The following is a 13,697-nucleotide window of genomic DNA, read 5'->3' on the forward strand; positions in this document are numbered from 1 at the left end:
TATGCTGTGAAATACAAGTGGACTACTGTAATATGAAGCATTGTAGGAAGTATACAGTATACTGCTTATATACAGTGCACTGTACATTGGTGGACATACCTGTTCTCTCTTCGAAACATTTGAACTATTGAGGACAGGGTTGATCTCCCAATATTCGGCTGCACCCTTCGACCCATCTCAGCCATTGTAAGGCCATGATTGACAACATAGTCTACAATAGTGGCCCTTATGTCATCAGATATGCGCCTATGTCCTCTTCTGCCTCTTCCTCTGTTTTGCCTTCCACCACGCATCCTTGCTCCTCTTCTTCCTCCTCTTGGCTGTTGACCCTGTTCGTTTCCTGGTCCATCCATTATTGGAAAATTGCAACTCTGTGTTGTGGTCTGTCTATATATGCTTGCCAATTGATTCTTCATGAGATGAAACTTTGAGCAATTTAGACAACTGGTTGATTGTTGGTTGAACTAACACTTTACATTCCTTCATGAGTGAGGGTCAATTTCACCGATTCATCAATTCACGTTTTTGTACAAAAGGTCCATTAGAAATGTGTAAAACTATGCTTGACAGTTTATGACAAATAGTTCAACAATTTTGCATGTAATGGCTTATGCAAGGAACTAATGCCTAGATGTTTTGAGGGGTAAGACTATTCAACAGAGAACCATCTACTATATTTTGATCAACATGACATGAGCAATTGATAATGTGGAAAAAAGCTGACACTTGTACATTATCAATTGCAATTTGTTGAAAAGGAATAAGAAATTGCTTTAATGATGTGCACAAGTGACTAGATGATTTGGAATTTGTACAAGTAGTATCAAGAATTGCACTTTTGATCTAAGAAATGCACCAAAGCGACTGAGAAAAACTGTAATGCAGGGGTCCTCTTTCTGTTTCCAGCCCAGCAACACACAATGAAACAAACAGGTGTCTGCGGTTAGCCCACATGGAGAGTATTTATCTGTTACGAGAAATATACAAATGTTAGTCACTGATTCCAGTCACCATCATAAATTAACTATATTTGGGATGGGCAACTCCAAGGGACCGGAGTTGGGGTGCCGGAGTTGTGTCACACTTTTCCCCCATCCCGAGCAAACACAGCTGATTAAACTAACTGCATTCTAAGCTGGCCTCCGAGGACTGGAGTTGCCCATCCTTGCCTATAGCATACTGGGTGTCTCCTACTAGCAGGGAGGTGATGGTGATATGCTACATTGATTTAAAGGGTGATCATCAGCTGAGTAGAATATACTTTTAGATGTTCTTCCAGGCAAAATACAGTGGCACACTGTACACGGTTCTCTAATGTATAATGGCATTAATATAAGCCACGTGTTTCAAAAATGTTTTGCTCGCAACGCGTTGGGGAGGGTGGGAGTTCAGATTTTTTGTGGCCCCCACCCCATCAAAGTTGCCCATTCCTGAATTAGATGAACAGATGGACTATGCATAAAGTACACTGGATGTGAAAGAGAGCATGGTAGGGGTAGAAAGAACGGGGGGGATAAGGGTGAGGAGCTACTGTTCCAAATACACTGAGGGCAGGGGGGTGAAAGACGGACAGAGAGAGAGAGTAAGAGAGAACGATGGACAGAAAGAGAGAGAGAGAGAGAGAGAGAGAGAGAGAGAGAGAGAGAGATGGAGAGAGAGAGAGAGAGAGGGAGAGGGAGATGGACAGAAAGAGAGAGAGAAAGAGAGAGAGAGAGAGAGAGAGATGGACAGAGAGATAGACAGAGAGAGATGGACAGAGAGAGAGAGAGAGAGAGAGAGAGATGGACAGAGAGATAGACAGAGAGAGATGGACAGAGAGATAGACAGAGAGAGATGGACAGAGAGAGAGACAGAGAGAGATGGACAGAGAGAGAGAGAGAGACAGAGAGAGATGGACAGAGAGAGAGAGAGAGAGAGAGAGAGAGAGAGAGAGAGAGAGAAATAGAGAGAGAGAAATAGAGAGAGAGAAATAGAGAGAGAGAAATAGAGAGAGAGGAAGAGGAAGAGGGAGATGGACAGAGAGAGTAAAGTGCTCAGTGATGGCAGAGGAAAGCAGGATAGTGCAAAGTAATTGGGGATCAAAATAGAATGTCCCTGTGTTTTTCAGCCCGGTCGTGTTTTGGCCTTGAATCCCCTCCCTGCCATAGGGACCCCAGCTTAATGCTATTATAGTGGATGGAATTGCGTCTCTATTTTCAACAAACAACAAACAAGGCTAAAAGCATGAAGGAACTAAACTCCATCTTCCTGTCTAAAGCTACAGTACATAACATGCACAACTCACACAGACTCCATTTTCAAAGCAGGATTGTCTTGGTTGTCTTTAAGTGTGTTTCATAATATCATTGTGAATCAGAGAATAGCGCTAATCCCTTTGAAATCGTAAAACTTTACTTCAACAGTACCACAGTACCAACCAGGAAAGCAGTTGATGATTCCCACTAATATTATGTCATACATAAAAACAACCTGCTTTCAAAATGGAGACTATGTGTCTCGTATGTTATGTAGCAGGTGCTTTTCCAATATCCAGGTGAGGATCCTGCTTAGAAGTACTGTATTGGGCATGCATTTATGGTGGTATGATAGTATACATAAAACTGGAGGAGCCATGGCTAAGTGGTGTTGTTAAGTATGGAGAAACTAGTAGTGAACTCTTTATGCTACATCAGTTATTGTATAGAGTATGGTATAATGGTGTTTACCCCACCTCCCTCTGTCTTCCAGCATCACTGCCACAGCAGCCAGCATCGGTGCTGCAGGAATTCCACAGGCTGGTCTGGTCACTATGGTGATCGTGCTAACGTCTGTTGGGTTGCCAACTGATGACATCACTCTCATCATTGCAGTGGATTGGGCATTGTGAGTACCATATGGGATCCACTTCCTCTACTGTCAGTCTTATAATTGTTTTCCCATTCCATGTTATGTGACATTTTGTGTGCGTGGGATGCATCAATGATTATTTCTGAAGTGGTGTGAGAGAGAGTTTGTTTGTGTAGCATTATTCAGATGCTACCTAATGTGGAAACATCTGACTGACTGGCTCGATTCGGTCTTATGTAGCAAATCTTGAGCTGTGTTTGAATACCCACACTAACCCATACTTAATGAGTATATACTATATACTTTTAGTTCCTTTTCAGTTGAGTGTACTAGCGTCTACTGAAAGTTGATGCTCTTGCTATGCAATTTCTTGCTAGCATAAGCTAGACATCTTACAACTTCATTAACAATGTCTATTAAGAACGCACAACGACTATACCACTTAGCAAATGACGTGAATAATCAAGGCAATAAACATCGGATAGCGTATAGTTAACATGGTGTAAAGTTGAATGTATTACTAGCCAACTAAGGTTAGGTAGCTTGCTAACATACCGCTGCATACAAGCAACTGCTGTCATTTTTATTTTACCTTTATTTATCTAGGCAAGTCGGTTAAGAATTTTAACAGTGGGTTAACTGCCTGTTCAGGGGCAGAATGACAGATTTGTACCTTGTCAGCTCAGGGATTTGAAATTGCAACCTTCCGGTTACTAGTCAAACGCTCTAACCGCTAGGCTACCCTGCCGCCCCAATGATTCGTAAGTTCGTAAGGCTCGTAAGGCTAACAAATTGTCAGCCAACATAACTTATTTGAAACTTATTTGTATTATTTTGCTCAACATTCTCTTAACATTTGTCATAATTAATTAAAGCAATCAATATTTACTTTTTGTACTTACATTTGTAACCGCTCTCATCGGACTTCAACTGCATATTTTCTGCCATTTTTTTCCCATTTGAAAATGTTGCGAAGCCACGTTAATTTTCTGAAGAATTACATTATGGGCTCTAAAAGCACGGAAATAGTGTCCACTGCTTGTATACTTCAAATTTTGGTGAATGTAGTACAACATCCGGGAACTTTTGGCATACTAACTATATCCATACTATGAACAATAAGCACACCACACACTCAATTTACATCACAAATAGTGCGGTTTGTATGAGTATTCGAACACATCTATGGTGTTTTTTACATTGGATAAAAGTAGAAAACCAGAGCTAGAAAATGGTATATCAGACACTACAGGTGAAGAACAATGGGAAAATAATTCTGCTTTGACACTTGATACACTTGTAACCCCACTTTTTGAGAAAATGGCCCTTGAATGTTTTGGTACACCTACTGGAGAGCTCTTCTTTGTCTACACACATTCAGCATTGCCCACACCCTCTTAAGTCTTAGCCCCACCCATTTCTTTAAGGATTCCCATTTGAGGCCATGTGCTAAACAGAGTGAGTACTAAACAACCAAAGATTTCAAGACTAACGGCTGGTTTATAATACATCTATCGACATGTCTGTAGACAGTTGTCTCAGTGACGTCCTAAACATTTTATTGTCGTCCGACATCAAACTTGTCGTTGTCATTATGAAAAAATATAAACACAAAAACGACAGACTGCATCAGCAGACTGGTGGATCAAAATAGCTTAATTAACTCATGTATTTTAACACCAATAGACCCATCCGTGTAAACACAAATTTTGTATATGTCAGTCTAGCAAACCAGGTAACTAAAAGCAACTTTCGAAACAATGTTTTGGTTAGTTTCTAGCTTGTTAGCTGGCTAGCTAATGTTAAGTTAGCTGGCTAGCCAGTTCAAATAATGACCATATCATAGCTGACAACATCTTAACTTTAGCTAATTTCTATGAATTATAATAAAATCACAAGAAGATCATTATTTACAAGTGAATGACAAGCTAATTACGGAAAATTGTTTACTGTTGTGACTGTGACTAAATAATAGCAAGTCATCCTACCAGAGAATTTTTTAACTTGGACACCTTATATTCTAATTTGACTTTAGTGCAAGTCATGTTGTTCTTCACATTACCATCTCTTGTAAACAAACGTTATTCCAAATCAAATAAAAGTTAATTTGTCACATGCACAGGATACAGAAGGTGTAAACTGTACAGTGAAATGGTTACATGCTTAGTGGAGTCTTGGTCCTCCAGAAAGTGCAGAGCATAAGCAACACTTTTGCAAGTTCTTCATTATATATATTTTTTTAAACAGTGAAACTATAAATGAGTAGATGTGTTCTTTACCCAAATACATTTCATTTCTGTATTGAATTGTGATAAAGTTCCCATCTTTGTTTGTGAACTTCTTCATATAAACTAACACAAACACACACACACAGTATTGTACAGCTTGCCTTGTGGGGACACACAATTCAGTCCCATTCAAAACCCTATTTTCCCTAACCCCTAATCCTAACCCTAACCCATACTCTTACCCTTACCCTAACCATAACCCTAACCCTAACCTTAACCCAAAAAACCTAACCTTAAACCTAACCCTAACTCCTAACCCTAAATCTATCCCTAGCTCCTAACCCTAACCCTTAACCTAATTCTAACCCTAAGACTAATTCTAAACTTAACCCTAAACCCCCTAGAAATAGCATTTGACTTCGTGGGGACTAACAAAATGTCCTCAGTTGGTCAACTTTTTGTTTGCTTAATATTCTTTTGGGGAATTCTGTTCACACACACACACACACACACACACATACACACACACACACACACACACACTCCTCTTATTCTAAACCTGTCTTTCCTGCTCCTCCCCTGCTTCCAGAGACAGATTCCGGACCATGGTGAATGTTATGGGGGATGCGTTGGCCACAGGTATCATGGCCCATATCTGCAGAAAAGACTTTATCAAGGAAGGAGATGGTGTGAGTATCTGCCTGTCTTATACCCTTTTCACACTAGTGTGCTGAGCCGTCCTGTGCTGAGCAGAGCCGTATTGTGCTGAGCCAAGCCGTCCTGTGCTGAGCAGAGCCGTATTGTGCTGAGCCAAGCCGTCCTGTGCTGAGCAGAGCCGTATTGTGCTGAGCCAAGCCGTCCTGTGCTGAGCAGAGCCGTATTGTGATGAACCAAGCCGTCCTGTGCTGAGCAGAGCCGTATTGTGCTGAGCAGAGCCGTATTGTGCTGAACCAAGCCATCCTGTGCTGAGCAGAGCCGTATTGTGCTGAGCCAAGCCGTCCTGTGCTGAGCAGAGCCGTATTGTGCTGAGCAGAGCCGTATTGTGCTGAGTAGAGCCGTATTGTGCTGAGCCAAGCCGTCCTGTGCTGAGCAGAGCCGTATTGTGCTGAGCAGAGCCGTCCTGTGCTGAGCAGAGCCGTATTGTGCTGAGCAGAGCCGTTCTGTGCTGAGCAGAGCCGTATTGTGCTGAGCAGAGCCGTATTGTGCTGAGCAGAGCCGTATTGTGCTGAGCAGAGCCGTATTGTGCTGAGCAGAGCCGTCCTGTGCTGAGCAGAGCCGTATTGTGCTGAACCAAGCCGTCCTGTGCTGAGCAGAGCCGTATTGTGCTGAGCAGAGCCGTCCTGTGCTGAGCAGAGCCGTATTGTGCTGAGCAGAGCCGTATTGTGCTGAGCAGAGCCGTCCTGTGCTGAGCAGAGCCGTATTGTGCTGAGCAGAGCCGTCCTGTGCTGAGCAGAGCCGTATTGTGCTGAACCAAGCCATCCTGTGCTGAGCAGAGCCGTATTGTGCTGAACCAAGCCATCCTGTGCTGAGCAGAGCCGTATTGTGCTGAACCAAGCCATCCTGTGCTGAGCAGAGCCGTATTGTGCAGAACCAAGCCATCCTGTGCTGAGCAGAGCCGTATTGTGCAGAACCAAGCCATCCTGTGCTGAGCAGAGCCGTATTGTGCTGAACCAAGCCATCCTGTGCTGAGCAGAGCCGTATTGTGCAGAACCAAGCCATCCTGTGCTGAGCAGAGCTGTATTGTGCTGAACCAAGCCATCCTGTGCTGAGCAGAGCGGTATTGTGCTGAGCCAAGCCGTCCTGTGCTGAGCAGAGCCGTATTGTACTGAACTGAGACCTACTGTGCTGAGGCTGTCGGCACTGTCATGCCGAGGCGTACTCTGCTTCAGATATTTTATTTTCCAGCATGGTTCCAGCAACAATAGCCAGCACAGTACGGCTCAGCTTGGCTTGGCTCATTAGTGTTACTATACCAGTTGCCATCATGGAACTTAGCTAGTTCCCCACAGAGTCCAACTCCTGTCAAATTCAGCTTCCCTAGGAAGAGAGCTGAGGGCAAGACACACTGAGTAACCTGGCTGCTATATCCAATTATCCCACTCTGTTGGATGTTAATGCTATGGCTCAGAGCTCAGAGCGACATGACTGTAGTCTGTCAACAACAATAGTGTGAATATCTGACTTTACTGCTTTAACAGGAATCATAATTTGTTATGTAAAAAAAAACAGTTAATTTTTTCATTTTGAATTCAGGGAGACATTTTGACAAGGCCAAGGTTCTTGTTTTCTAGTTGAAAACCTTGCAAACCTTTTTCCTTTACAAAAATAGACTGTGGTGGGCTTATCATGATGTACATTCTTTTTCAACACAAATTGATAAGCTAGAGACTCACTCACTATGTTTTGTATGAGGCATGTCTGGAAACATTTGACTGATAATGTCTATCTATATGCCTCTACATTTTTCCCCATCTGTACCTTAATCCATCTTCTTCTCACCCTTTCCCTTTCTCCCTCTCTCTCTCACTTTCTTTCAATCTCTCCCCATCCTACCTGTCTCTTGCTCTCTCTCTCTCTCTCTCTCTCTCTCTCTCTCTCTCTCTCTCTCTCCCACTCTTTCTCTCTCTCTCTCCCTCTATTTCCATTGCTCCTTCTTTCTCTCTCCTTCTCTCCCCCCTCTCTCCTAGGTGCCTCTGATCTGTGAGACCAAGCCCATGATAAACATCCAGCAGCACATGAACTGTGAGAACAACAACGGTAGCTACCAGCCACCTCCCCAGTGCTCAGGGGATAAACCAGACGCCTTCCCCCCCGACGTTGCCCGCCTCATGCAGTTGGAGGAAGGGGTGCGGCCCCCGCCCCCTCCGGAGAGGAAAAAGCCCCCTGTGCCTCCCAGGCAGCTGAAGAAGGATAAGGACCACTGTGCCATTGATATGAATGGCCTGGAAACCAACGTATAGGTCCCATACCTCACCTCACATCACCACCACTCATCCCAGCAGGACTGATGTGGAAAGCTCCACAGTCCATCACCAGTTGGAGGTGTTCTTTTTCAACTGAGTCTCGTGGTTCAGTATGTCGGAATGAAAGGCCAACGCCACTGGAACTTATAGAGGTGAAGATGAATGAATAGATGAACAGAGAGAGCAATGATGGATCCCATCTTATTTTTTATTGTTATTGTTGACTGATCGAGTCACTCATTTTCATTTTCTGTTTTGTTTGTGAGAAACGTGAGATTTGTGACAAGACTTTGTCCTGTGCTTTCATTGATGGTGGATATAGGTAGGGAGCACCAGGATGGGGGCAGTACAGGCTTCTCTGAAACCTGACTTTGATGTACTGGGAAATCATTATTTTCCAGGATTCCTTCAAAGACTCAACACTAGCTGGGATAACTGAAGCACCGTGACAGTGGATTTTTATGGCCAAAGGGAGGACGTTCTGTATATGCTGTTCACTTTCCATATCACCTATACACACGGTTCACTTTCCAGACTACCTGTACAGTACACACGGTTCACTTTCCAGACTACCTGTACAGTACACACGGTTCACTTTCCAGACTACCTGTACAGTACACACGGTTCACTTTCCAGACTACCTGTACAGTACACACGGTTCACTTTCCAGACTACCTGTACAGTACACACGGTTCACTCTCCAGACTACCTGTACAGTACACACGGTTCACTTTCCAGACTACCTGTACAGTACACACGGTTCACTTTCCAGACTACCTGTACAGTACACACGGTTCACTTTCCAGACTACCTGTACAGTACACACGGTTCACTTTCCAGACTACCTGTACAGTACACACGGTTCACTTTCCAGACTACCTGTACAGTACACACGGTTCACTTTCCAGACTACCTGTACAGTACACACGGTTCACTTTCCAGACTACCTGTACAGTACACACGGTTCACTTTCCAGACTACCTGTACAGTACACACGGTTCACTTTCCAGACTACCTGTACAGTACACACGGTTCACTTTCCAGACTACCTGTACAGTACACACGGTTCACTTTCCAGACTACCTGTACAGTACACACGGTTCACTTTCCAGACCATCTGTATACACATGTACATACCTGTACATCCCATAGCTGCATAGCAGGAAATGCTCAGTCTGTGTGCACTTACTGTATGTGTGTGGGCCTGTGAACACTCTGCAAGGTGGAAGAACTTTCTCCACTCTTAGAAATGTGTACATACTTGTAATACTATTTGCATTGCTTGAGGTACGTAGATATTGTCTTTGATATTTCAATTTTATAATGTTTATTTCTTGATCATTTTATTGTCATCCTGAGCAACATTTCTGCTGAAGAGCGCAAATGGGCCATATGAGTAAGTTTTGAGGCTTTCGCTACAGTCACTGTCTGCAACATAAAATAAGTGAATCAGACAGCTCTCTTTGTCATGAAACCGAGCAGAAAAGAGAGAGGATGACAAGATGTCAGAAGTCTAATTAGCCAGCAGCTCCGACCCTCTTGCTTACAGCTGCACTAGGGTCAGACAGCATTCCTGTGTACATTGACACCGTGGAGCTGGCGTAAGATATGGCTCGGAAAACGTACCTCAATCCAGGGATGAGAAATGCTTTGTACTCTGAATTGTCCCATTAAGATTGAACAACTGCTAAGTTTAAGCAGTCATTCAATCTTCTCAGCGTAACAGTTTGGATAATGGGACAATTTGGAGTATAATGCATTTCTCATCCCTGGATTGAGGTACGTTTTCCAAGCCATATGTCACGGCGGCTCCGAAGTGTCTTTTTTCACACAGCAATGCTGACCATCCCTGGTGCAGCTAGCTGTAAGCAAGTGGGTCGGATCTGCTGGCTAAAGTCTAATCTGAGAGACATTGATCTATCAAAAAATTGCCCTTCTTTCATTTTTCTTCTTTTATTTATTTTTATTTAGTATTTATTTTTTGCCTTAACGAAGCCGGTGGTGCTGAGTGGGGGAAAGAGGACTTTTCAAGGTTTAACCACCTTGCTACTGATCATGAAATACCATTGATGTTACCCTATAGATGAAAGCTTCTCAATCTTTTTGTACACTGATATACAAAGGTTACATTATTTTTAAAGCTTTGTCCATTTCACTTTTCTTCTTTTTTGGAAGTTATTACATTTAAATTACATGTGAATAGAGGTGATGCTTACACGAGACATTATTCATTAAAAGTGGTGTAAAGTACTGAAGTAAAAATACTTAAAGGTACTGCTTAAGTCGTTTTTTGGGGTATCTGTACTTTACTTTGCTATTTATATTTTGGACAACTTTAACTTCACTACATTCCTAAAGAAAATTATGTACTACTTAAGAATTTTTGGGGGTATCTGTACTTTACTTTGCTATTTATATTTTGGACAACTTTTACTTCACTACATTCCTAAAGAAAATGATGTACTTACTCCATACATTTTCCCTGACAGCCAAAAGTACTCATTACATTTTGAATGCATAGCAGGGCAATAAAATTGTCTAATTCACACACTTTTTAAAAGAACATCCCTGGTCATCCCTACAGCCTCTTATCTGGTGGACTCACTAAACACATGCTTTGTTTGTAAATGATGTCTGAGTGTTGGAGTGTGCCCATGGCTATCCGTAAATAAATAAAAAAACAAGAAAATTATGCCGACTGGTTTGCTTAATATAGTGTTTTATACTTTTACTTTTAATACTTAAGTATATTTGATCAATTACATTTACTTTTCACTTGAGTCATTTTCTATTGATGTATTTTTACTTTTACTCAAGTATGACAATTGGGTACTTTTTCCACCACTGTGAACTAGTTGGTTGGTTGGGTAACCTGTTGTTTCGTACTAAATGGTAGTCATCATGTTCTGTGCAAAGTGGCCATCAATTACAATTATGTCAATGCTGGCCTCTTATGTCACACACAACCACAGTAGATTATCATGTGTTTCTTTCCATTATATATATTTCCTAGAACTAACTCAGCCCTTCTATAATTAGCAGTCTTGAAAAAAACAAGCGCAACATCTGGGTTACATCTGGGTTACAGAAACTTCGTAGAGCATCCGTTGGCCTGTCATCACAGAGGATGTTGTTTGGAATATGGAACTGGAATATAGAACTGGAATATAGAACTGTGGAATCATAGGAACTATGGAACTAAGAGGCTGTGACATTCTAATGAGTGTGTCGTGCAGCATTGGGCTCAGGATTTTGCTCTGCTCGCATGTTTCTCATCACTCTAGGATTAGCACACCAATTGAGTAAGTCTCTGCTGTTCACGGTGTGTTGAGGGACGACGCCTTTATATTCCATCAGCCCAGTCCTGAACATACAGTATATCCACACTTCTTAGAGAGATCAATGATGGTGTAATTCAATAGAAAAGTATTACGTCTCTCCAAACTGCTTTGACAAGGAAGATCAAACTGGCCCAAGTGAATGAGCCAATTTTACCCACTGAGTAAAATATTGGATTTGTCTCGGGGAGAAGTAAATGTCAGGCATTTTTGGTGAAATGTATCTCCACCTCACTCACAGTGGTTTATCTATATTCTGTTTTATTACCCTGTTATGTTCTCAATGACTTTCCTGCCTCCCTACATCCCGGCTATTTCTTTTGCTCTCTTTTAGATTGAATGTAGTAGTAGAGTTGGATAAAGGGTAAATAGCAGGAGGATAGATTTCCCTGCTGGGCAGACAGGCAGACCGGAGGCAGACCTATGTTATTTGATTTACTGTTCTGCCATATAGTGCACCATTTTTGACCAGGGTCCCATAGGATACAGTTGAAGTCGGAAGTTTACATACACTTAGGTTGGAGTCATTAAAACTCTTTTTCAACCACTCCACAAATTTCTTGTTAACAAACTATAGTTTTGGCAAGTCGGTTAGGAAATCTACTTTGTGCATGACACACATTGTTAACAGACAGATTATTTCACTTATAATTCACTGTTTCACAATTCCAGTGGGTCAGTTTACATACACTAAATTGACTGTGCCTTTAAATAGCTTGGAAAATTCCAGAAAATGATGTCATGGATTTAGAAGCTTCTGATAGGCTAATTGACATCATTTGAGTCAATTGGAGGTGTAACTGTGGATGTATTTCAAGGCCTACCTTCAAACTCAGTGCCTCTTTGCTTGACATCATGATCAAAATCACCCAAGACCTCAGAAAATAAATTGTAGACCTCCACAAATCTGGTACATCCTTGGGAGCAATTTCCAAATGCCTGAAGGTACCACGTTAATCTGTACAAACAACAGTACGCAAGTATAAACACCATGGGACCACGCAGCCTTCACACCCTCAGGAAGGAGACGCGTTCTGTCTCCTAGAGATTAACGTACTTTGGTGCGAAAAATGCAAAACAATCCCAGAACAGCAGCAACGGACCTTGTGAAGATGCTGGAGGAAACAGGTACCAAAGTATCTATATCCACAGTAAAACGAGTCCTATATCGACATAACCTGAAAGGCCGCTCAGCAAGGAAGAAGCCACTGCTCCAAAACCGCCATAAGAAAGCCAAACTACGGTTTGCAACTGCACATGGGGGGGGGGGGGGCAAAGATTGTACTTTTGGGAGAAATGTCCTCTGGTCTGATGAAACAAAAATAAAACTGTTTGGCCATAATGACCATCATTATGTTAGGAGGAAAAAGGAGAGGCTTGCAAGCCGAAGAACACCATCACAACCGTGAAGCATAGGGGTGGCAGCATCATGTTGTGAGGGTGCTTTTCTGCAGGAGGGACTGGTGCACTTCACAAAATAGATGGCATCATGATGAGGGAAAATTATGTGGATATATTGAAGCAACATCTCAAGACATCAGTCAGGAAGTTAAAGCTTGGCGGCAATGGGGTCTTCCAAATGGACAATGACCCCAAGCACACTTCCAAAGTTGTGGCAAAATAGCTTAAGGACAACAAAGTCAAGGTATGGGAGTGGACATCACAAAGCCCTGACCTCAATCCCATAGAAAATTTGTGGGTAGAACTGAAAAAGAGTGTGCGAGCAGCAAGGAGGCCTACAAACCTGATTCAGTTACACCAGCTCTGTCAGGAGGAATGGGCCAAATTTCACACAACTTAGTGTGGAAAGCTTGTGGAAGGCTACCTGAAACGTTTGACCCAAGTTAAACAATTTAAAGTCAATGCTGCCAAATACTAATTGAGTGTATGTACTGACCTAAGACAGGGACTGACCTAAGACAGGGAATTTTTAAATGTCAAGAATTGTGAAAAACTGAGTTAAAATGTATTTGGCTAAGGTGTATGTAAACTTCAACTGTATGTAGAGTGCCATTTTGGAAGCAGACAAAATGAATAGTTGGATTACTTGAACGTGAAAATTATTGTGAAACTTTGTTTGAACGTTGTTCAAAACCAAAATCACAACATTTGTTCTGGATTGTCTCTGTTTCTATCTATATGAGGATTTAAATAAAATTACATTTTATATACAGTAGCAGTCAAAAGTTTGGACACATCTACTCATTCAAGGGTTTTATTTTCTTGTTACTATTTTCTACATTGTAGAATAATGTGAAGACATCAAAACTATGAAATATCACCCAACCTCAACCCAATTGAGATAGTTTGGGATGAGTTTGACCGCGGAGTGAAGGAAAAGC

General features: G+C 42.1%; 1 protein-coding gene across 1 annotated transcript in view; it reads left to right on the forward strand.

The window, feature by feature from the left end:
* The window catches only part of LOC115122341 (excitatory amino acid transporter 5-like), a gene marked incomplete at its 5' end in the record, with an annotated part of 49,679 nt that extends 38,973 nt beyond the window's left edge, over positions 1-10,706 (forward strand). Inside the window, 3 exons of the mRNA XM_065015342.1 lie at positions 2,728-2,862; positions 5,644-5,743; positions 7,742-10,706. Of these exons, the coding sequence (XP_064871414.1) occupies positions 2,728-2,862; positions 5,644-5,743; positions 7,742-8,014 (508 nt within the window). The remainder of the gene's footprint in view (positions 1-2,727; positions 2,863-5,643; positions 5,744-7,741) is intronic.
* Between the last annotated feature and the right edge of the window lie 2,991 nt (positions 10,707-13,697).

Source organism: Oncorhynchus nerka, unplaced genomic scaffold, assembly GCF_034236695.1.
Source record: "Oncorhynchus nerka isolate Pitt River unplaced genomic scaffold, Oner_Uvic_2.0 unplaced_scaffold_1499, whole genome shotgun sequence".
NCBI lineage: Eukaryota > Metazoa > Chordata > Actinopteri > Salmoniformes > Salmonidae > Oncorhynchus > Oncorhynchus nerka.